The sequence below is a fragment of the Aspergillus campestris genome, assembly GCF_002847485.1.
Source record: "Aspergillus campestris IBT 28561 chromosome Unknown P168scaffold_5, whole genome shotgun sequence".
Lineage (NCBI taxonomy): Eukaryota > Fungi > Ascomycota > Eurotiomycetes > Eurotiales > Aspergillaceae > Aspergillus > Aspergillus campestris.
The window spans coordinates 844,635-866,947 of record NW_020194340.1 but is presented as its reverse complement, the minus strand read 5'-3'; the positions used below and the strand labels follow the sequence as shown (position 1 = coordinate 866,947).

The 22,313-nt window shown below is 50.8% G+C and overlaps 5 protein-coding genes across 5 annotated transcripts; 2 read left to right on the top strand and 3 right to left on the bottom strand.

Annotated features, from left to right (window-relative positions):
* Positions 1–339: 339 nt before the first annotated feature.
* sar1 (Arf family GTPase SAR1) lies at positions 340–1,932 on the top strand (the record flags this gene model as incomplete). Its single annotated transcript, XM_024835053.1, has 6 exons — positions 340–358; positions 577–680; positions 856–895; positions 998–1,063; positions 1,114–1,413; positions 1,490–1,932. The coding sequence occupies 6 exons, from the start codon at positions 340–342 to the stop codon at positions 1,528–1,530; spliced, it is 570 nt and encodes a 189-aa protein (XP_024693485.1). The 3' UTR covers positions 1,531–1,932.
* Positions 1,933–3,285: 1,353 nt separating this feature from the next.
* On the bottom strand, positions 3,286–4,868 carry glcA (type 1 serine/threonine-protein phosphatase catalytic subunit GLC7). Its single transcript, XM_024832760.1, has 3 exons — positions 4,565–4,868; positions 4,040–4,441; positions 3,286–3,927 (listed from the first exon to the last, which is right to left on the bottom strand). The coding sequence occupies exons 1-3, from the start codon at positions 4,739–4,741 to the stop codon at positions 3,475–3,477; spliced, it is 1,032 nt and encodes a 343-aa protein (XP_024693484.1). The 5' UTR covers positions 4,742–4,868; the 3' UTR covers positions 3,286–3,474.
* A 1,990-nt stretch (positions 4,869–6,858) lies between these two features.
* P168DRAFT_281244 (leucine-rich repeat domain-containing protein) lies at positions 6,859–9,356 on the bottom strand (the record flags this gene model as incomplete). The annotated part of the gene is made up of 2 exons (XM_024835918.1): positions 6,859–9,249; positions 9,315–9,356. 2 exons carry the CDS (start codon positions 9,354–9,356, stop codon positions 6,859–6,861), a joined length of 2,433 nt encoding a protein of 810 aa, XP_024693483.1.
* A 6,727-nt stretch (positions 9,357–16,083) lies between these two features.
* P168DRAFT_304015 (patatin-like phospholipase domain-containing protein) lies at positions 16,084–18,611 on the top strand (the record flags this gene model as incomplete). Its single annotated transcript, XM_024838808.1, has 2 exons — positions 16,084–17,523; positions 17,607–18,611. The coding sequence occupies 2 exons, from the start codon at positions 16,084–16,086 to the stop codon at positions 18,246–18,248; spliced, it is 2,082 nt and encodes a 693-aa protein (XP_024693482.1). The 3' UTR covers positions 18,249–18,611.
* A 1,749-nt stretch (positions 18,612–20,360) lies between these two features.
* Positions 20,361–22,303, bottom strand: P168DRAFT_326657 (alpha-keto acid decarboxylase family protein). Its single transcript, XM_024841153.1, has 2 exons — positions 22,092–22,303; positions 20,361–22,042 (listed from the first exon to the last, which is right to left on the bottom strand). Exons 1-2 carry the CDS (start codon positions 22,288–22,290, stop codon positions 20,526–20,528), a joined length of 1,716 nt encoding a protein of 571 aa, XP_024693481.1. The 5' UTR covers positions 22,291–22,303; the 3' UTR covers positions 20,361–20,525.
* Positions 22,304–22,313: the final 10 nt, after the last annotated feature.

Here is a 22,313-nt window from a genome sequence, read left to right as displayed (position 1 = left end):
CAGACTAGGCAGATTCTGTCAAAATAATCATTTACCAAAAACTCTCATACTAAACAGTAAAATAAAGTCCACAACGTCCATAACTTGAGAGTTATAACATGACAGACACACTTGAAGAGTTCCGGCGATTGATCCGCGGCTCAGGCGGTCCACTAAGCGCGCGGGTAGCCGCCAAGACCGAACCAGCCAAGCCATCCAACGTCAACCCGTCCCCGACACCTGTCTTGACCGTCTCTTCTCTGGCATCATCCTCACCACTACTCCAACTTTCTCTTCCTCTCTTATCTGTTCTTTCTTTCTCCGTTCGACTCAAACTAGCTTTGAACTGCCGTCCTCACAATGTGGATCATCAACTGGTGTACGTATACCTGCTCCATCCATTCATCCCCTCTCCCCCTTCTTCAATCCAGCCGACACGTTTCCGTGGCTTGATCCGAGCCGCCCCAGCCCGTGATCCACGCTTTACTACCTCGGACCAGCAACACGGAAGGAAGGGAGCATTGAAATGCAACGCAGCGAGATATAAAAGGGGCAGAATGATGGAGAAAAGGGTACAATGCTAATTGGAAATTCTAGTCTATGACGTCTTGGCGTCTCTGGGCCTGCTGAACAAGCACGCGAAGCTCCTGTTCCTGGGTCTTGATAATGCGGGTAAAACGACGCTGCTGCATATGTTGAAGGTGGGTTTGTTCTTGTTTTTGTTTTTGTTTCTGGTTTGGGGGGTTGGTTGTGTGGGAGAGACGTGGGGGGTGGGGGAGGATGAGGACTTGCGGCGGAGGTGGGAAGGACAACGTCTGATGGGTGGTATTGTTGGTTTTTATCCTTTACGGTTTGCTGATTATGGTGGTGATACAGAACGACCGGGTTGCGATTCTTCAGCCGACGGCTCATCCGAGTATGTTTACCTTTTATTCCGACGGGTTGGCCTGCAAACGCTTGCAGGGAGGGAAATAAAGGAGGATGGTATAATGGAGTGGATAAAACTGACGGACAACAGCTTCGGAAGAGCTCGCCATCGGTAACAACCGCTTCACGACTTTCGACCTGGGCGGTCATCAGCAGGGTATTTCCCACCCACCTTTTCCTCCGTCACACGAATCTAACACTGTCTAGCACGCCGTCTCTGGAAAGACTACTTCCCCGAAGTAAGCGGCATCGTGTTCCTCGTCGACGCCAAAGACCACGAGCGATTCCCCGAGTCCAAGGCCGAGCTGGACGCCCTGTTGGCGATGGAGGAGCTGTCCAAGGTGCCGTTCCTGGTGCTGGGCAACAAGATTGACCACCCGGATGCGGTCAGCGAGGACGAGCTGCGACACCAGCTGGGTCTGTACCAGACGACGGGCAAGGGCAAGGTGCCGCTTGAGGGGATCCGGCCGATTGAGGTGTTTATGTGCAGTGTTGTTATGAGGCAGGGTATGTACCAGCTTTCCACTAGCTCCCCAGCTAGCTAGTTACCTAGCGAGTGAGACATGGCTAACGGATTTTACAGGCTACGGCGAAGGCATCAGGTGGTTGTCGCAATACGTCTAGACAGCCCAGTCTAGAACCCACCTGTCTATCAGCTAGACAGATGAGTAGCGGTACCTAGCCAGCTAGCTAGTATCAATTACAGCTCCAGCAAGCAATTGGGTAGACAGTACAGAAGGACAGTGGAAAGAAGGATGCTGAGCAGGGGATATGAAAACGGGGACGATGTTAATGTTGATATCAGGACACAAACAAGCAAGCAAACGAAATAGGACGTTTAGTCCTCCAGGCGACACAGGCGAATGAGTGATATACCGAAGGGCATGTTCTAGCCCTTTTTGTTATTTTAATTTATTTTCTTCCCTTTTCATCTTTTTTCCTTTTTATCTACCTATATATTGCTGCTTCTGTCCATATCAGGAGTTGTTGGTATTATATTATATTATACTATACTGCCACAATATTATATATACTACTATATACTATTCACTATCTGAATGTATCACAAGGAAGATACTAGGTGCTATTCTAGACGTCATAAGTTAGATACACCTCATCTTTACATACACTACTTTTTTCTTCTCTTTTCTCCCTTCTACTACCACCACTACCAACCACTAGTCCATTACTCTACCACTACGAGACACATAATCCATACACCCCATCTACCATAATAGGACAATAATATAATAGATATAGCATAGTATAGTATAGTAAAATTCAAATAACATAAACACCAAACCTCCCAAATCCATTCCATTCCATCCCAACCTCGAATCCACCCCAAAAAAGAACACCGCAAGGGGGCAAAAAAAGAAGAGACACTAATATAGAAAAGGAAAAAAAAAGAAAGGGGATTTGACAGTCCAATCTAACTATGTATCTGGAGTATCCGCCCATCCTTCGTAGAACTTCAAAACATGGATAGAGCCATCCGTGCAATTATGGAAGATTATATAGTCTGTGCATGATCGAGATGGACATTCGCTGGCTGGGTAGGTAGTTAGCTATCTATCTATCTATCTATCTATCTAGCCTATCTAGATGACTAGATACATAATACATAATACATTATATAATACAGTGGATGAATAGTTGCATAATGTATAGTTATACAACAGACCGGAGGAACCTAAGTTGGATAAGATATGTGATGTACATTCACTCATTCGTTCCTTGGGAAGGGAAAGAGACGGGGTGTGCAGGGAGGGTTGTAACTGGCTAGGTGAGTAGATGCAACTACTCATTTCGTCAGGAAGTAGAGACATGACATGACATGACATGACGGGCTATGAGGTAGTGGGTCAATCATATCATGCCATACTCATGCAATCACTACCGAAACAAATGCCGTTGCAGCTGCAGACTACCAAACCAAACCATGAACAACGTCGTTGCTTATTGCTTTGCTTGCTTTGCTTTGCTTTTCTTGATTCTTGGCATTACACTCACTTGGAAGGTTTTATAAGAGAAAAAAAGAGTAAAGAAAAAAGCAACGCGCAAACGGAGGAACACCAGATGCAGCCCGTCGCTCCCTCTTCGTTCAAGGAATTTCTCGGAAAGAAAAAGAAAATAATCACGTTGATCAAGATAAACGAACAAAAAAAGACACAAGAACAAGAAAAGTAGAAGATAGAAAAGAAAGAAGTTCAGCACCAACCCCCTACGGGAAGCAGAAACGTTTCCGTCCAGGAAATCATAGCGCAAAACGAAATCATCGGAGTCGCTGGGTCTTGGTGATATGCGGGGAACAAAGTTATGAGAAGATGATGAACAAGGTGTCTGTCGGGGGAAAAAAACGGTCTGCGTTCTCGTTGAGGGGTCGGGTCTCAGGCGGGTTGCGCGGGATGATGCTTCCGATCGTCTAATGCATGGCCATCGAAAAAGTCGTGGAGGGAGTAGACTGAGGGGGAGCCGGATTCTCGTGATGGGAGATGGTCGGAGAGGGTGATGTGACGTTTATCGTCGCCCGAACCTGCTGCACATGGAAAAGCTCGTATTGGTTTCTTACTTCTTCTTTTGCTTTCGCGGAGGAGTGATGGGCCTGCCTGAGCTGGAGCCGCCGTAAACGTACTTTTGCTTCTTTTCTGCGGGTTTCAAGATCTGTCGGACGTTGATTAGTGGGGATTCTTGATAAAATTGGGACACGGAAAAGCCTACCTGGAAGGAACACAGGAGACTCTCGTCCACGCTCATCATAGCGCCTGCATTGTCAAACTCGCCACAGTAGTTCGGTGCGCTGAACAGCGTGACCAGCTGCCGCTTGGAGAAAAATTCGTAACCGTCCTCGACGACCTGGTGCGCACGGCAGATCAGATCCATGTCGTGTTTCTGAAGGAATCGCGAGACGACGTCGGGACCGAAGGTGAATGATACACCGCGGTCATTTTCGCTCCAGCCGGTGATGTCCTTGTCGGGGTCGGACCACAGGAGATCGCAGAGAAGACCGCAATCGGGGATCTATCATGGTCAGCGGATCAGCCTTGAGCGGAAGCCCAGCGAGTCCCCCACAAGAATGGAGGGTAAATAATCATAAGAACAATAAGATAGAGGAGAAGACGGGAAAACGTACATCAGTAGGACGCATGACCCGACGGATCTGCTCCATCGAGTTGAGGTCAGGGCTCAAACCACCGTGCATGGTGAAGATCTTCTCGTCGATGATGGCGGCGATGGGCAAGCAGTTGAAGCAGTCGGTGAAGGTCTTCCACAGCTTGATGTTGTACCGCCGTTTGCACTCATCGTAGAACCCATAGATACGGTTGATCGAGGCACACTCGTGGTTGCCGCGCAGGACGAAGAAGTTCTCGGGGTATTTGATCTTGTAGGCGAGCAGGAGGCAGATGGTCTCGAGCGACTGCTTGCCACGGTCGACGTAGTCACCCAGGAACAGATAATTGGCCTCGGGCGGGAAGCCACCGTATTCGAACAGACGCAGAAGATCGTAGTACTGGCCGTGGATATCACCGCAAATCTAATCCGGGCGGTTAGCGATGTAACGTCGGAGGAACATCGACATGCAGGGGAAAAGAGAAAGAAAACGGAACGACAAAAAAAAAATGAAAATGAAAATGAAAAAAAAAGAGGAGAAAAATACCTTAATAGGCGCCTCCAACTCCAACAGAATCGGCTGGGAGATGAAAATCTCGCGCGCCTTGGTGCAGAGATAGCGAATCTCCGACTCGAGCAGTTGGACCTGTTTCCCAGGGCGGCTGCCCCTCACCTCTAACAATCTATCGATGATCGAATCCAAATCCACTTCCTGGTCCGCCATGATTTGCAGAATCTAACGAGTCGACCGAAAACGAGCGGGAAAAAAGAAAGAACAGAAATCACCAGCCCAGGACGGACCGACGAAAGGGGAAAGAAGAGGGAGAGAGGGGGGAGAGAGTCGCGGAGAGCTCGGTAGTGATACAATTGATGACGCGGCGGCTATACACTAAGAGAAGAGGCAACAATGGGTTAGTATCGATCGAGTTGTTATCCAAACAGGGGAAGTCGGACAGAATCCGAGTTGGGACTGGGGGACGACGCGCCCGATGGAATTTTGGTTGTTGTTGTTATGGTTGAGATTGGGGAGGGCGATCGAAAAAGCGATCGGGAAAGAGAGGGACAGACAGAGAGAGGAGAGACACAGAGATAGGAGGGGAGATCAAACTTACCGAATAAGAACTGAAGACGACGAAAGGAATCGGCCAACAGGCCTTTGGAATCGCAGACGGGGCTGGAGATGAAGCCAGACGACGGACCCGATGAAAAACCTTTTCCCCTCTAAGAAAGTCGACAATACGCGTGGAGACGGGCGTGGGCGATCGCGACGACGAAAAAGAGCAGGGGGAGGGGGGGAGAGTGTGAAGAGCGAAGAAGAAAAAAATAGAGAAAAAAAAAAAAAAAAAAAAAAGGTCCTAGCGACGGGAAGGTCGAAAAGGAAGCAGGCGAGATAAGAGCAAGGACGAGAGAGGAGGGCGCGACAAGGCGACGAAGAGAAACTGACTTTGACGTTGCAAGGTCCGGTGGGGGATGAGAAAACAGACGAGGCGAGACAGTAATGACAATAGACACTAGAAGAGTCGCAGCAGTCGCAGTCGCAGCAGCAGCCGAAGTGCAAAGGTTGAGATGAGATGAGGGTATTCGGTGGATAGTAGAAAGAGGGAAGAAAACGAGGAAGAAGGATGAGGAGGAGGAGAGTCGAAAGAGTAGTAATCAAGGGATCAACACAACTGCGGTCGGGGCGGTAGAAGATTTTTCTTCCTTTTATTTTTTTATTTTTTTCTATAATTTCCCTTTTCCTTTTCCTTCTAGAAAACTCCCTAGTGTTTTTGATTGACCAGTGAGGAAAATTCCGAGCCAAAGGGGGTTTGGAAACAGTGGAACCGAAAGAGAAGAACAAGTCGAAAACAAGAATCAAGAATCAAGAAGTCAGTCAAGAAGAGGGGAAGACAGACAGACAGAGACAGAGACAGACCGAGAGACAGAGGGGATCGAGAGGGGAGAGAATGAAGAATGAAGCCTCAGGAAGGAGGGCGAGATGGTCCTGATTGGCTGCGGCAGAAAACCACCCGGTCCAAAGTTCCACTTCTGTCCTCTGATTGGCCATTCCACAGGCGGCGAACACCGACCAGACGGGCTATTAATACGACTGTATATAAGGTACCTACCTAGGTAGGTAGTAGAGTACTATCTACAGGTCTACAATAAAGTCAAGGAGGTGTTTCTCATCCATCTCATGTCTCATGCATTAGTCGGAATCCCGTCGTCTGTCTGCGTAATCCGAAACCACATCAAAGGCAACACAATAGAAGAAAAGCAAAAAGCAGAAAGGGAATCGCAAGTCAACAAGAAAGCAGGTATACACGAACTCATCAAATCATGGCAAAAAAACAGATATGAAAGAGAAAGAAAGAAAGATATAAGAAGAAAAGAAAAAGAGAAAAAAAAGAAATCCCAAAACAATAGTCATAGATAAATCATACAACGCCAACGCCCGCATTCCCCTCGCCGGCCCATATACAATACACGCGATCTAACAAATCAACAACATTCTCTCTTTCATAAATGATCTGCCTCCCGGTAGATGGTCCAGCCTAGGGGGGTCGGATAGGGGGTCGGATAGGGGGTCGCCGGTCGGGTATATAACGATGGCGCTTCAATCAACATGTTCGTACATCCGCCCTCCGCGTTCGCAATTCTTCTGCATAACGCCCGGAACAATGCGGTTCAGCGACTCTGGTGGGTGGTGGGTTTTGGTGGGATGGTGGGATGGTCGGGAAAAGGGAGGTTTGGTGGGTAAATCAATCAATCAAGAGTGAAGAGTCACGGCGTCTTTTTTGCTTCTCCTTCGTCATTCATTCTTCGCCTTTTATTTTTATTTTTTATTCTTCGTCGTTCCAATCAGATCGTACTCCCCCCGCTGAGGATCGCGGGGGGATTGGTCCGCGGAAACGGTTCCGGTGCCAGCATGGCCGTGTCCCCGAGGTCGGTGCCCGTGCGAGCCATGCCCACAGGTCGCGACGAATGGACCGATTCGCCGCCGAGCACGGCGAGCCAGTGGCTGCTGCCCATCTCTTGCTGCAGCGCCGCCAGCTGCCGTCGGTAGAATTCCCCCTCCATGCTCCACTCCGTCTCATGGACGGTCCGCTGCAGCACGAGGGCTTCTTTGGCCGGCGGGACCACGGGGCGCGGTCCGTCATCCACCGTGGCCGGGCTCTGAGCACTAGGTGTGTCGCCCTGGGGTCCACCATCAGATTTCCATTGACGGTCGGAAGACGGTGCGACAAACGGAGCAACGGGTAATTGGACGGGCTGAACAGAAGGGGTACAAGGCACCACTACACCTGGGGCGAAATTACCATTAGTCACGGGCCCTTCCCTCGTCGCGTCCACGATCCTCCGCCGTTGGCCCTTCCGTCGCCGACTGGACCCGACCCCAAGGTCGGTGGTCGAGACCGCCTCCCGCACCGGCCCTTCCCCGGAGGGCGGCTCCTCGGACCGGCTACCATTGGCCCCCACGACACTGGTGGCAGCTTTGCTGATGATGGCCGATCGGTCTGCCGCCGAGATGCGGACCACGGGCGCACCTTCCGGCTCCGCAACGCGTTCCACCAGGAGCTTTCTCTCCGTGTAGCCCGGTCCCGACCCGTCGATGATGACGTCCTCGGAATAGCCGGGGGTGCGGCGGAACAGGTTGAAGATCACCACGCGGTAACCCGAGTGGGTCTTCGTGAACGGATTGCCCGACACCCAGATCTCCCGTATCTCAGGGAGGCTGGTGAGCCGAGCCATCTCGGTGGGGTCCGACAGCTGGTTGTCGCGGAGATCCAGCCGTTCGAGAGACAGCAGACGTTCAACCCCCGCCAGGGAGCGCAGACGATTCCCCCGAAGGTTGAGGGCCGTGATGGCGGGGAGAGGGGTGCGGGATAGGGAATGGAGTGAGTCAATCATGCAATTCGAGAGGTTGAGGGCCCTCAACGCGACCAGGGTCGCCAGGCTGTCGGGGACGTCGGTGAAGAGATTCGCGGAGAGGTCGAGGGAGTGCAGGGTGTTGGCGACCGGGGCCAAACCCGCGGCGGAGACGGAGGTCATCGAGTTGTCCGCCAGGCCGAGGTGTCGCAGGAACCGCCACTTGGACGTGGGCAGAGCGTCGGACGGCAGGTGGGAGGTGCTGCCATTCGGGTAGCCCGAGGTGTCGCTGGAGTTGGAGCTGCCCGACCCCGTGCGGCGGATCCGGGCGCTGGCGCCTCGGCTGTGACGGTAGACCGACTGTTTCGAGCTGGTGGTCGGGCGGGTGGGAGAGATGCTCCCCGCGCGTCGACGGCGGGCGGCATCTTCCGACCCCAACCGCACCATGGCGGCCGATTTGGGGCTGGAGCTCGTGCCAAACGCCGTATCGGCCACGGGGGAGCCCGGGGCCGACAGGGAACCCGACAGTTCCGACTTGCGGACCGGCTGGGGGTTCGCGCTTCCGCTCCACGGCAGGACAGGCGAGTTCTGATGTTTGGCCGACCGTCGACGGCGCTTATCGATGTCATCCAACACGATCCCGGTCAGCAGATCCCCCGGGTCCTCCAGGTTGGCGCGCTTCACGGTCAGCGTCCGCAGCTGCTCGGAGAGTCGGTCCCAGCCGAAGAACGACCGATAATCGATATCGATGATCTCCAGGGCACTCAGGTTTTTAAAGGCATGGAGGGGAACGGCAGTGTCAAAGGGGAACTCCTCGTATCCGCGGATCAGGCGGGCACGACGGTCTGGGGCTAATCGCAGGCAGGGAATCTTGGTAAAGGCAGAGTAGAGATACTTCATATCGGCTTCTAATGCGGCTTTCGCCCGCTCCGACTTGGACAGTGAATCCTTCGATCCCAGGCCGAAGGACGACCACAGTGAACCCATGCCGGACATGACACTACGCACACTGGAGACCGAGTGGATGGAGTCCCGGTCCCCCTTGGACCGTTGGGGTTTACTCAGGAACGAGACATAGGACTGGGAGACATCGGTATGGATGTTCTCCAGTCGGACGCTCATGGGGCCCACGGCGATGGACAGATCTTCGAATCGGGAGAGAAGGTAGAATAGGTGATGGGGGGTGAGGGTGAGTTTGGCGGGCTTGATGCTGGGCGAGGTGAACTTTAAAGACCCCAGCGACAAGGCCGCCGCAAGGCTGGACGAGGTCGAGGGGGCGCTCGAGGATGTGAGGGTGGGTTGCGCATTTTTGGAGGGCTGTCGTCGCAGCTGTAGGGCATTGGCGAGGGCCTTCTCATGGGTGCGAACGAAGCTAGCGAGGTTCTATTGGGTTGAAAGGTTAGTGAGACCGATAGGTGAGGTTCGAAGGAACCACGGTCCCCACTCACTTTTATGAAAAGCTGTCCATCTTCGGTGTTCAGCTTCTCCATTACGGACAGTGCTTCGCCCAACGAGACCGAACTAATTGGGCGAACGAACTTTGCGGGGACGCTCAGGAAGTGGTAGTGGCGTAGGAGACGGATATCGACATCTTGCTGGTAGGCAACAGGGAAGCCTGCAGCAGTGAGGGGAATGAGTCAGTAGACTTTTCCAAACCAGCCAGACGTTGGACAATCTGACGGAACCAGATTCCACCGGGTGGAGAAGGTTGATAAGAAACCAAAGGGGGGGGTCCTGTATCTATAGATAGGGATTTGAGTGGGAAGGGAGATCACTGACAGATATCGGAGGAAAGGTGTCACTATAAAAGTAGAACCTCCGAATTTCTTTCCCGATACGTCGAGGGAGAAGATCTATTACAAGCTTGTCGCCTGGACAAAGCTGGAAGACGAGAAGAGGGAAGAGGCGAGCTGAACAAGAATCCAAGAAATTCGAACGGGGGGAGAAAAGGGAAAAATCAAAAAGAAGAAGCAAAAGAAAAGCAAAGCTCCGCCCAAAGAAGAAAGAGACTGAGTGATGGATATGAAGGAGGAATCTTCTGAGATGGGGAAGTGGAAGGGGAGATGAAAAGCGACAGGACCGGGGGAGCTAGACTAATATGCAAGCACCACCAGCCTAGTTAGGATCGAGTTTGGATTGATAGTACTAAGAGGGGGGGAAGTGTGGTGGAGGGGGAGGATGAGAAAAGGTGGATATGAGATGTGCACTGGATCAATCAGCTGAGGGGAGGGGCTTCGGAGGCGTCAGCAGAGATAGTCGATTTTTTAAATTATTTTATATTATTTTATTCTATTTTATTTTAACTATTTCTATTTTATCTTTTGTCTTTTTTTGTCTTTTGTCTTTGGTCTTTCTTTTGTTTTATACAAACCCACCGAATCAAACAATCGTTTCGATTGTATCCATCAGTACGGAATCTATACATCGAGAAGTATAGTACCTTCTCGCAAGATACCCGATCAGTTAATCAATAATCAATAATCTATAATAATCAGCCCATGTTAATATGATCTATTCCCGACATTAATGGGACAATGTCCTCATTTAATTAATCGGAGCCGCTGGTACTTGCGTCGAGGATGCATTGGTACGTGCAGGAGAGACTCGTCGGAATCTCGTACGGTACCGTAATTCATACTTCCTATCTAGTCTGGAATGAGTGATCCCTTGATATGTTTATCTGTTATTCATATTCTTTTATTATTTCGTCTATTTGATTTTTTTTTATCTGCCTTTTATAATATCCTAAACATTCCCATCTGCATCAAACTATAAACATAAACACCTGGTGGCAACAACCAGAAGAGTTCGTTTGAAGGTGGACTCTCTCCTGCCGTCCTTATCAAGAGCGGACCACTAGTGGTGTTGAGTCTCCTGGTATCGACATTGATAGTCCCGTCTCTGATAAACTGGCGCTGGAAACCCTGTCCGGTGGGGTTTATCAATGGACCCCGTCCAAGTCCCATGGAACCGACTCCTTCATTGACACAGACTACAGTACATCGTCAGGAGAAGGTCGACTCCAATCTTTGTCGGCATGGTACTTTTTTTCTTTCTTTTCTTTTTCTGTCTTCTCCTCTTTTACGCGAGAGATAGGGACGATTGGACGTTGGTGTTTTGAAACCGACAGATGAAAAGGCCAACCATGGTGGGAGGAGGGAAAAGGGAAACGGGAGAAGAAAAAAAAAGGCAAGACGGTTTCCAGCTCAAGAATAGTGGAGCAGCTCGCCGTCTTCCCGAGTACCTCGAGAGTAGTGGGTACCGCGATCTGCCGACCATGAATCATAATGGGCTGATGGCACGGCTGGATTATACCACCAGCGGGCGTGATTCAAGCAATCAAAGCGAGAAAATCGAAAAACGAGGAACAATTGGACGCACCGTCCTATCCAGACATCTGGTAAAAGAAAGGATGACTCCGAATTATGTGCTCAGCAGAAGATACTAGAAGGATAACCCGCGGCTGTGGTCTCTGATTCGCTAAAGACGCTAGTATGAATGATTGACCGTGTCCTCCGAGTACAGCCACAGGCTATACAGCCCTTGAGGACGATCAAGATGGAGGAAAAAGTTTTCAAGATGGGGACGGGCAGGCAGGATTGGATGCCACCGTTTACTTCCCTGTTTGGCGACCCACCGGCCTACTGTCATTACGCAGCATGATTGGCGGTGGGTCCGCCTACCGTGCAGCTGATAGCGCCCTGGCGGACTATGAATGTCGAGATTGTCCACGCGCATTGGACGAATCACGGCCGGATCTGGGTCATCTGCAGTGCGCTTGACTCGAGAGGCTCTAGGACGTATCCTCGTTGAGGTTCTTCAGTGCCCGCAATTACTAGGAGGAAAGTACTAAAAAAAATAAAAAATAAAAACACCACCTTGACGGTCAAGGATCTAACCGAGCCACGAGGCATGGGACTTTCGATTCACACAGGTACCGTGACTTGAGAGTTGATCGAGATAGTGAATCTGATATAATGATGAAATGACGAGATGAGTCTAACATCAGAGTCATCCGCACTGACCCGACCAAATCCCTCGGGGGATCAAGCGGAGCATGGCACCTGTTTGTGGTAAGGCCAGTTGTCCAATAAGTTCCTCGGTAGGTACCTCAGCTACTCGGTGCGAGCACCAAAATGGTATATCAAATGACCACCGTCTCCGTCGCGGCTGAGAAACATCGTGTCATCAGTCCATCCATGTATTCGTCGATGACGTCCTAGACAGATATAGTACATAGGTAGGAGGATACCTACATGATCTCATCTGATGGAGAATTTAGAAATACAGTTCGCGGTAGGAAGATTAAACACTCGAATCAGTTATCGGGAAAGGCTCTCGACAAATCACGACAGCGGGATGGCCGCCGGTCTGAAGTCACACCGCTCCCTTTTTTTTCAATTCTCCTCCATCACACCACATCAATCATGTTCCCCTCTCTACCTGCCCCTCCTCAATCGATTGATTGATTGATCAACTAAATGTTCCCGTCATTACTCAACCCATGGTTCCCTGCCCCTCCTTCGCTCATGCTCATGCTCATGTTCCCGCCCCCCACGTTCTCACAATGCCGAGATGGCAGCCACTCACTTTGTGTATACAGCAGCATATCACCTTCCCGTGAATATCATTCGCAGAGCCTATACTTACCTACCTAAGATATCATATCGAACGCAAATTATCCTGTCTTGGACTAATATCTCTGATATCATATACAACTTCCTTACTTCTTAAATCATCTCCACAGATACCAAATACCAACACATGTAAACAAACCCCTCCACCAAACAACGTCGCATCACAACATAACTTCCCCCCAAGTTGAAACCCTCAAACTCCTGGAGAATTCCCGTCTGTTCCAAAACATGGTACGCTAGATAAACACCCTACCAATGAGGACGTCCCTACGACGCTAGGGGTGTCAAGTCTTCCAGCATATCTTCACGAGCAGGTAGGGAGGGGAAAACAAAGAAAAAAAAATTAATTCTACCTGCAGGCGGCATATCCACCTGCACGATGCAGACGCAGTATGTACAAAGAACAATAGTTAGTTCTACCACCATGCGAGGGAGGAGCGTAGACGAAACAAAACACAACGTTGAAGATCCCTGGAAGGAAAGCACCTAATCATGTCTCACAAACTTTCGTCCGGTGATGGTTTGGTTTTGGTTTGGATGTGGGGGGGGGGAAGGGACGGGATCTTGGCGCGGAGGTTCCATTCCGATATAGGACCGACCTGTTGGATGGATCCGTATGCATCGTACATAATATAAGGTGCGTCACTGTTATTAACTTCCCTCCATATGGATGGAGTTGGAGTATGCATGGTACTTGTGTGGTTGTTTTGGATTATTTCCCCCCTGTTGTATGTATGTATCTATGTACGTACGTATAGACGTATGCACGTCTGTATTCTGTATTCTGTATGTTTGTACGGAGTACCACAAGTAAACTCCGTACGTAGATTAGTTTGTACAACCGCTGTAGATAGAACGAGCCTACGAGAGTGAGTGTTTATAGTATACCCGCTGGATACGCCACGGGAGAACAGGGAATAGCAAATGATAAGTAGATAACGACCACGATGTGATCGGGTAGAACAGTGGAGATTACCCCATGCAGCACGATCAACTCTGAAGTCGTGCAGCTAGTCAGAACTAAATCAACGATGAATGGATTGACGGATCAATGAGGTTGAAGAATAGTGTAGCGTGCCCCAAATGTATACTTATCTAGAGTCACGATGTAGGATGTATCTGTACATAGAGTAGATAGTAGATACAACCGAGGTGGATATCATCGAACGACTCGAGAAAAAGGTGGACTGTGCAGGTCTGGTCTCCACTCCAGTCCAACCGGCCGAATGATCAGCGCCAACTACTCCCCAATCACAGTCCCCCCGGCGACCATTTGTTCGTTTTAACCTTTCCGTTCTGTACCAAGGAACTTAGTACTATGGAAGTTAGTTATCTCCTCCCGTCGTCGTACTAGTCTTCTCTACGGAGATGCGCTACTACAGTAGGTACAAACTAGAAAGAGGGATTGCTCAAGTCCGACCGCGGGTCGAGTAAAACCCCCGACAGGCCCGATCGCTGCTAGTTCATGACCATTGACCAGGAGGAATTCCAAAATAGAATACAATATAGGTAAGACCAGTGAAAAAAGTGGAAGGGAAGACCAGTGTTTCAACCATCGTGCATTTCCCCACAGGAGATCAGAGTGCACAACCTTTTTTGGCCTTTTGGAGGGTGTGGGCGTTTCGTTTACTGATGCGAGCGGCTCTAATAGGGAACCCTTCCCGTCTATCTTTTTTCTTTCATCTGGTTATTGTTTCCTTTTAATTTCTCGCAAGGTTGGTGGTTGATCGTTTTGGGAGTCTGGGGAAAGATAGGTGGACTAGCGGGTATTGCGCGAAACGTTAAATGTCGTAATCTTGGTTGATTGATCTTGTTTGACGCGCAATATGGGTTCAAAGAGAGTTCTTATCTGCCAGTGTATTCGTATAGAGAAGCTTGAGATGAAGTCTGCTACTACGCAGAACCTAATGTATGTAGGAAGTACGCATGTATGCACCGAGATCGGCTCAGCTTTGTCCTCTGATGTGCATGAGCCAAAAAAGAAAATATCTACCAAAGCACAACCCCTATTCAAGTCCATACACTCCCCGTCGTGCTCAGGGACTCGGGCGACATGCAACCGAAGAGCCTAAATGGTAAATCCATCAGTAGCGCCCCCACCAACCTTGGCTGTGCTGTTAGTGGTGGACCCCGAATACGGAAAACACTGTGCTCAGTGCAGGTCCTAAATCCATCGCTCACTGGCGGTGGAGACTAGTCAGTTACTAGGGAGATATTTTTGTGGCAAGAGGACTCCAATCCCCAGCAGCGTCGTCCGCAATGGATGCAAATCATTCGCCTCTCAGGCCGCACCAAGCGACCAACGAGGACTATCGTATACCGTTGGTCATCTTGGAGTCGTGGATGCTCGTCGTTCTTTGCAATGATTGGATTTCCACTGCGTCCCGCCAAGCAAAGTGTATGAAAGTAGAAGTAGGGTTCATCCTCGTTTGAAAATGACGCTGTGCTTTTTCCCCACCGTTTCCCTCCTTTTTGTTTTTATTTTGAGAACTTACCCCGCAATGCTTGACGCTATCAGAGGCGTGGATGCCACCAAGTCCATCCAATCACAGCCCGCATGCCACCCGTCAAAGTAAGACAAGATTGAGATGAGCGACATGGTTGAGATCCGGACTGCCACAGCGTTCGACGGGCATTAACGGACTCCGTTCCGGCTGGTGGGAGACAAGCGGCATCTGATTGTAGTGCTGACCATACCATTCCTACGATGAAGCCGGGATACCTTGTAAGTGGGGAGTGACCTGGGGACGCGGCGTAATTATGTAATTCGTACCCCTCCTCCTTCATCGGCGATGATCATGGACCCTCCGTGGCAAGGATTGGCAACCTTCTTCCTCTGCAATGTCGATCTGTCCTGAACACGGGCCATTCAGCTGAGCCATTCATAATGGGGGTCGCCACGCCTTTCTCAGACGTCAGTTTGCTGGTCTTTATCCTCGAATTGATCCTCTCCGGAGGTAGGCGTCAGGTGTCGAATGTACCGGGTGTATCATGAGTACGAGGTCACCAGGTATACCAGGTGTGTCGGATATACCAACCGTATCAGCCGTATCAACTGTATCAAACATATCAAGGGAGGGTGCAGACAAGAACGTGCCAAGGATTCGAGACACGGTGTTTCCTGGGAAAGGTGATTCAAAACCTCAGGTTGAAACAAAAAGGGATGAAGAGAATGAGACGGAAGGGGCAAATATGTTCGGTCTCTTATCATTCTGACCGTTTAGACTGGGGCAACAAAATTAAACCCCTGTCTATTAAGTTTCCTGCATGGGGTTGGACCCATGGTTTTTGGTGCGGACCGTCCATGAGCGTGGGGATAACATTAACTTACCATCAACGTTGGACTGGGATTCCCTGTTCAACTGCCAAGCCTTGATCACACCAGCCACATGTTGCCCGCTTTAAGCCCTGATGTGGCTGTGCTGTCATGAGGCGGTGCAGCGGTGACGTCGACACTTCGCCATTCTGTCATATGATCTGTCATCGTGCCTGGATTGCTCCATCCGGTTTTCAACGCAACAATCAACCGCCTCCCATTACACTCTTTTGCTTTCTCGATAGTCATGTATGATAGATGAAAATGACTGCAGAAGAAGACTCTGCCTTCCTCAACGTTACCGATGCCAGCGCGCTGCCCGACCATGATAACGAATTCATCGACCCCGACGATCTACGGCAGTTCCAGAAGGCGTTGTTAGACCAGGACGCCGATCCCTTAGTCGCCCTCAATGACTGGCGTCCAGTCTACCAACGTGTCCGAAGGAATCGCAGCCGCAAGAAGAAGCCCCGGCGCAGCACGGATGAGACGAGGGAAGGGGTGCTCTACAATGTTCTCAAATGGCCGTTTCTCCTCATTGTGCTGGGGTGGATCGCCGTCCTCAGCGTGCTCTACGCCCTGACCCGCTTCTATATCATGTTCTATGAGCACTGGGTCTCGTGGAGGGGCAAGCGGCAAAGTCTTCGGAAACAACTCTATCAGCAGACGAACTACCGCGATTGGCTAAAGGCCGCCCGGGCGCTGGACGACCACCTAGGGAATCAGAAGTGGAAAGAGACGGACGAATATGCATACTATGATCATGCCACCATTGAGAAACTCGTTGGACAGCTGAAGGAGGTGAGAGCTCAGGTGGAGGAGGACATCCGGAACGGACATCGGGGTGTGAGCGATCCCCCAGCGGCAGAAGAGCTCTGCACACTGCTCGAGGCCTGCGTCAAGAACAACTTCGCGGGGGTAGAGAACCCCAGATTGTACAGCGAAGCATACTCGGGGACCAAGGACCTGGTGCAGGAGTACATGGACGAAGTGAAGACGTGTATTGAGCTGGTGTCGGGCGACAAGCAGATCGACAACGACGATAAATACCACCATTTCAAGCATCTGGATACCAACTTTGGCCGGACCGCTCTGTGCTTGTCTGGCGGGGCTACCTTTGCGTACTACCATTTCGGCGTCGTCCGGGCCCTGTTGGATAACGGTGTGCTGCCTCAGATCATTACGGGAACATCCGGTGGAGCACTCGTCGCAGGCCTGGTTGCTACTCGAACGGACGAGGAGCTGAAAGAGCTGCTTGTTCCTGCACTAGCGCACCGCATTAGGGCGTGCGATGATAGCTTCTCGACGTGGTTTATGCGTTGGTGCCGGACGGGAGCCCGGTTCGACACAAATGACTGGGCTCGCCAGTGCAGCTGGTTCTGCAGAGGTTCGACTACTTTCAAGGAGGCTTACGAACGGACGGGGCGCATCTTGAACGTGTCGTGTGTTCCTTCGGATCCTCATTCGCCGACGATCTTGGCGAACTATCTGACCTCACCCAACTGCGTTATCTGGAGTGCTGTGCTCGCCTCTGCTGCCGTCCCGGGCATCTTGAATCCTGTTGTGTTAATGACGAAGAAGCGTGACGGGACATTGGCACCGTATTCGTTTGGACACAAGTGGAAGGACGGGAGTCTGCGGACTGATATTCCCATCAAGGCATTGAACCTTCATTTCAACGTCAACTTTACCATTGTTTCCCAAGTACGTTTTCCCCCGGTTTTCTTTTTATTTTTCCCCTTTTGGAATACGATTTACAAACCAATGAAATACGCTAACCCACCCAGGTAAACCCACACATCAACCTCTTCTTCTTCAACTCGCGAGGCACAGTCGGCCGCCCCGTAACCCACCGCAAAGGCCGCGGCTGGCGCGGCGGGTTCCTAGGCTCCGCAATAGAGCAATACATCAAACTGGACATGAACAAATGGCTACGCGTACTGCGCCACCTCGAGCTCCTTCCACGACCCATGGGCCAAGACTGGAGCGAAATCTGGCTCCAAAAATTCAGCGGCACCATCACCATCTGGCCCAAGACGGTCTTCTCCGACTTCATCCACATCCTGTCGGACCCAGACCCGGAGCGCCTTCGCCGCATGCTCCGCATGGGCCAGCTCAGCGCGTTCCCCAAAATCCAGTTCATCAAGAACCGCCTGCACATCGAGACGGCTATCGCGCGCGGGCTCGATCAGTTCGCTCCGCCGGGCGAGGTGCGGCCCTCGCTGCGCTATCGCCCGCGTCCTGGCGCGCCGCCTCAGTCGGTCGTGGCTGATGGGGACATGCCGGGTGGATTCCATGGGCCGTTTACGGACGGGGATACGGATTCTTCGCTGGAGATGGATCGGCCGCGACGGGGGAGTTTCCTGCAGGAGATGCAGAGGCAGTCGGCGGTGTTCTTTGATGATACGGATTTGACGGGGGAGGATTAGTTTGGTTACAGAGGTTTTCTTGGATACGAGAAAGAAGCTTTCCATATCACCCCTTACTTAGCGCTATCCCAACTGTATGCCTTCCCGGTAGTATCTGAACCATGACCCAGCATAAAGTCTAACCTAACTACCAAACCGCTAGTATCACCCATACACACTTACATATCTACATTCGTATATACATGCATACATATAGCAAGCAAGCAAGCAAATAGTCAACCAATCAACCAACCAATCCACCAGCAGCAGAGTACCCCATACATACGAAGAAGACCCCCACAAGCCCAACCCAACCCAACCCGGCACGGATAGCCTAACATGACACAGTAGCACACGCGGCCCATGCACGTATGCAGAGTTAGCAACCTACTTACTTACCTCCACACCTCTAAATATATCACCATGTACGCCGGAGTATGGTGTGGTATGTATTGGGTTAGTCTAGTGGTAGTGGTGGTGGTGGATGGATCCCTGCCGCGCATCTGACCCCCCCTCGCACGTCATGGTGCATATTGTACGTCATAGGTTATATTTCTACTAAGTATGGAGTTTGCTATAGTATGTTAGTGTATTATGTGATATTATATGGTGTAGTATAACGTGATAATATAGGATATTGATGATATCCGTGCGCATAGACGCTGACTTATGTAGATGTACGGAGTAGATATTAGTCAATATATCATGGTCACACGTACATACACAAAGTACAAGAGATCATCCTGATCTCAAGTAAGAAATTGGAACTCTCTTATTAGTATGAAACTCTGAGGTTCTATTATCACTCGGTTTCATTACTGAACGGCGTTTACTACTACATAAGAGCTAATATGTGGTGGGGATAACTATCAGTCAGGTTACGTTCTGTACATAAGTTGGTCAACGTTATGGCGTAGCGGCTATGGTATCTTACCGAATTAGATAGAAAAGGGCCAATGAAGCAGACCAAAATTGGGTTTGAAAGACTGTTATAATTCTCAAAGTATTTTGCCAATAATGCTAGGTATGATAGAATATATTTTAGTGCAACAGGTGGAGATAGAAGGATAACAAATCCACATGGGCAGTTCTATATCATGAAGACCTTACTATCCACCAGCTCTCAGTTCCACAATTAGGAAGATATATCTCTAGAGCTTCAATACTTCCTGGTCTCATATCATCCAAAAAGTCACTCAATTTATGACCACCATCACAACATGCAAAAGTTGAAGTACCAATATAGCTCACTTCATCACTAGTACTATCTCTGTAATAGAGCACCGGTTCCTGTACTAGAAGCTGACAATTCATAGACAATTCACGCTGCAGTAGTTTGGACGGACATCCTGATGATCATAACCTTACAAGGTCAATATCATGGACTTATGTATCAAAAGTCACTATATTTATATCACAGATCATCTTCTACCTCTACTAGATCACTGGGTAGGGTTTGTGTAATTGCTGTTGTTCATGATACAAGCTAGCGCAGCCAATAGTTATTTTATCATCATTTGGAAGCCAATCAAGCCTAATCATGACTCGTTTATTGTTCAATGAAGACAGTCTTATCAAGATTTTATTTAAACATGTAGATATGTATCTATCTATCAGTTCAGCTTGCTGAGTATATCAAATTCCACATCACAGTCTGTAGTTATAGTTAATATCAAGCTTTCCCTGTGAGCGCAGGAGATATCACTAACAGATAAAGGCTGATATATATCTACATTGAACTCATTCTTCAGATAACCTCATCATGACCAAAGCTCATTTTACCACTTCCACATCTACCCTCACAAGTACTAATGAGAACCGGTATAATTTGCGAAACCTTCGCTCCGGTCTGCGTGGCGGGTGGAAAGGAGGTAGGTCTTACTGTATTATATGTATTTATAGGGCTTGCTGGGAGAAAGGAGTGAGTACTACAAATCAGGAACTGGTAGCTGGGGGTGAACTGTGAAGGAATATGATAAATGCTAGGTAGGGTGGGGCGTGTCACATAAGACTAGGTGTGTATATGTCTGGTGTGTATAAGATTGGTGTGTGTGTGTGTGTGTGTGTGTGTGTGTGTGTGTCGTGAATAGTAGATTATGGATGGTAGACTGCCTGTTGTGTATATGATAGAATCGTAGAACTGCATCATTTCTCATTGTAAATATCTCTGTAGGCCAGCTCTGGTAAATGCACGCTCTTGCGGGCCATATATGTACCCAATCTAATCTTGTAATAACATTCAAACCACATCATATCCATCAGGATTGAACATACAAAGGGAAAAAATAAGAATAAGATTCACGCCTCACTCTTCTCCGGAAACTGCATCTCCAACAGATTCAACAACACCTTCGGCGCATCCAACATCTCCATGCAAACCTCCACCATCCGCACGCCCTTCCCCTTCGCCATCCTCTCATCAGTCAACATCCCCTCGAGGTCCGCCCATGTGCGTACCGTCCACGCGTGCGCGGCGTACTCGCCCTCTGCGGGGGCGCCGAATAGCTCCAGCGCCTTGAGATACCGCCAGGGGGTGATGTCGTTGTACCGCGCGTCGTGGCCGTGGATGCATCGCTCGATGGTGTAGCCTGCGTTATTGATTAGGAAGACGACGACGTCGAGCTTGTGGTGGATGATGGTTGCGAGTTCTTGCGCGGTGAGTTGGAAGCTGCCGTCGCCGATGAGGAGGACTGTTCGTCCCGGTTTGGAGCCGTGCGAGGCGCGATCGCGCTGGGCTAGGCTCGCGCCTAGTGCCGCGGGCAGCATGTAGCCGATGGAGAGCCATGTGACGGGTTTGAAGAGGCGGGTGCGCGGGGGCAGGATGAACTCGTTGGCGCCGTAGCCGGCGGTGCCGGTTTCGGCGAGGATGATGTCGCCTTCGCGGAAGAAGGGGGTGAGCTTTTTCCAGAAGCTGGCGTTGTTGACTTTTTCGGTTGGGGGGAGGGCGGAGGGCGCGGCGAGGGTGGTTGTTGGGTGCGGGAGGTCGGGCTTGTAGGAGGGGATTTTGGCGCTGTCGAGCTGGGCGATGAGTTGGGGGAGGAAGAGCTTCGCGGGGAGGTCCCGGAAGATTTGCTTGTCGATTTGGACGGTCGTCGCCGCGAAGGCGACCGTCGTGGCTGCTGGAGGGATGGTCTGGAAAATGTAGGTGTTTGTGTTGCTGGGGTGCGGACCGAAGTGGAGGACCAGGTCGCAGGACTCGACGAACGGCTTTTGCGCCGGGGTGAAGACGCCGTAGACGTTGGGCAAGGACTCATCGATGAGACTCTTGCCGAAGCCCGTCGTGAAGGTCGGCCATTCCGTCGACCGGACCAGGTGCTCGACCTCGTCGAGGATCCGCGACTGTCGCGATTCGCCGTCGACCAGGATCATCGGGCGCTTGGCATTGTAGATGCGGTCGAGGGTGACGGCGAGCGCCTCCTCCTCGACCTTGGGCTGCCGCGCCGGCAGCGGGATGCTGATCTTGGTATCGAGACTTCGTGTCGGCACGCGCAGGGCGACCATGTCGTCGGGGACGGCGATGCGCACGGGTCGACTGTGCAGCAGACACTGCAGTAGCACGCGGTCGATCTCGCCGGGGGCGGAGCGGAGGTCCGAGATCATGGTCTGCGCGACGGTGACGTGCTCGTACATGCGGTCGAAGCGCTGGTATTCGCCATCGTTGAAGGTGTGGTGGATGAGGGCGCGCGAGTCCTGCGAGTCGCGGACGGGGGTGCCGACGATGTGGACGACGGGGGCTCGTTCGGCGTAGGCACCGGCGATCGCGTTGATTGCGGAGAGTTCTCCCACCCCGAAGGTGGTGACCAGCGCTCCGAGACCTACTCGCGTCAGAGGTTTCTCAAACCACCCTATATCCTCGAAACGTACCTTTTATCCGGGCGTATCCATCGGCAGCGTATCCGGCGTTCAGCTCATTGCAGTTTCCGATCCAGTGCAGCTTGGCGGGCTCGACATAGTCCAGGAGGTTGAGATTGTAATCGCCCGGCAAGCCGAAGATGGAGTCGACGCCCAGCTGGCGCAGGCGGGTGAAGAGGTAATCCGCAAGGGTGGTGGTGTTGGTTTCCATGGTGGAGGAAGTGAGGGACAGAA

Bases quoted from the DNA above. Each gene is read 5' to 3' on its own strand.
- glcA (XM_024832760.1), bottom strand. From the start codon at position 4,741: ATGGCGGACCAGGAAGTGGATTTGGATTCGATCATCGATAGATTGTTA. The intron at 4,442-4,564 runs GTATTTTTCTCC...CGCCCGGATTAG, and splicing joins AGTTGGAGGCGCCTATTAAG to ATTTGCGGTGATATCCACGG. The intron at 3,928-4,039 runs GTACGTTTTCCC...TGACCATGATAG, and splicing joins GGGTCATGCGTCCTACTGAT to ATCCCCGATTGCGGTCTTCT.
- P168DRAFT_326657 (XM_024841153.1), bottom strand. From the start codon at position 22,290: ATGGAAACCAACACCACCACCCTTGCGGATTACCTCTTCACCCGCCTG. The intron at 22,043-22,091 runs GTACGTTTCGAG...TGACGCGAGTAG, and splicing joins TGGATACGCCCGGATAAAAG to GTCTCGGAGCGCTGGTCACC.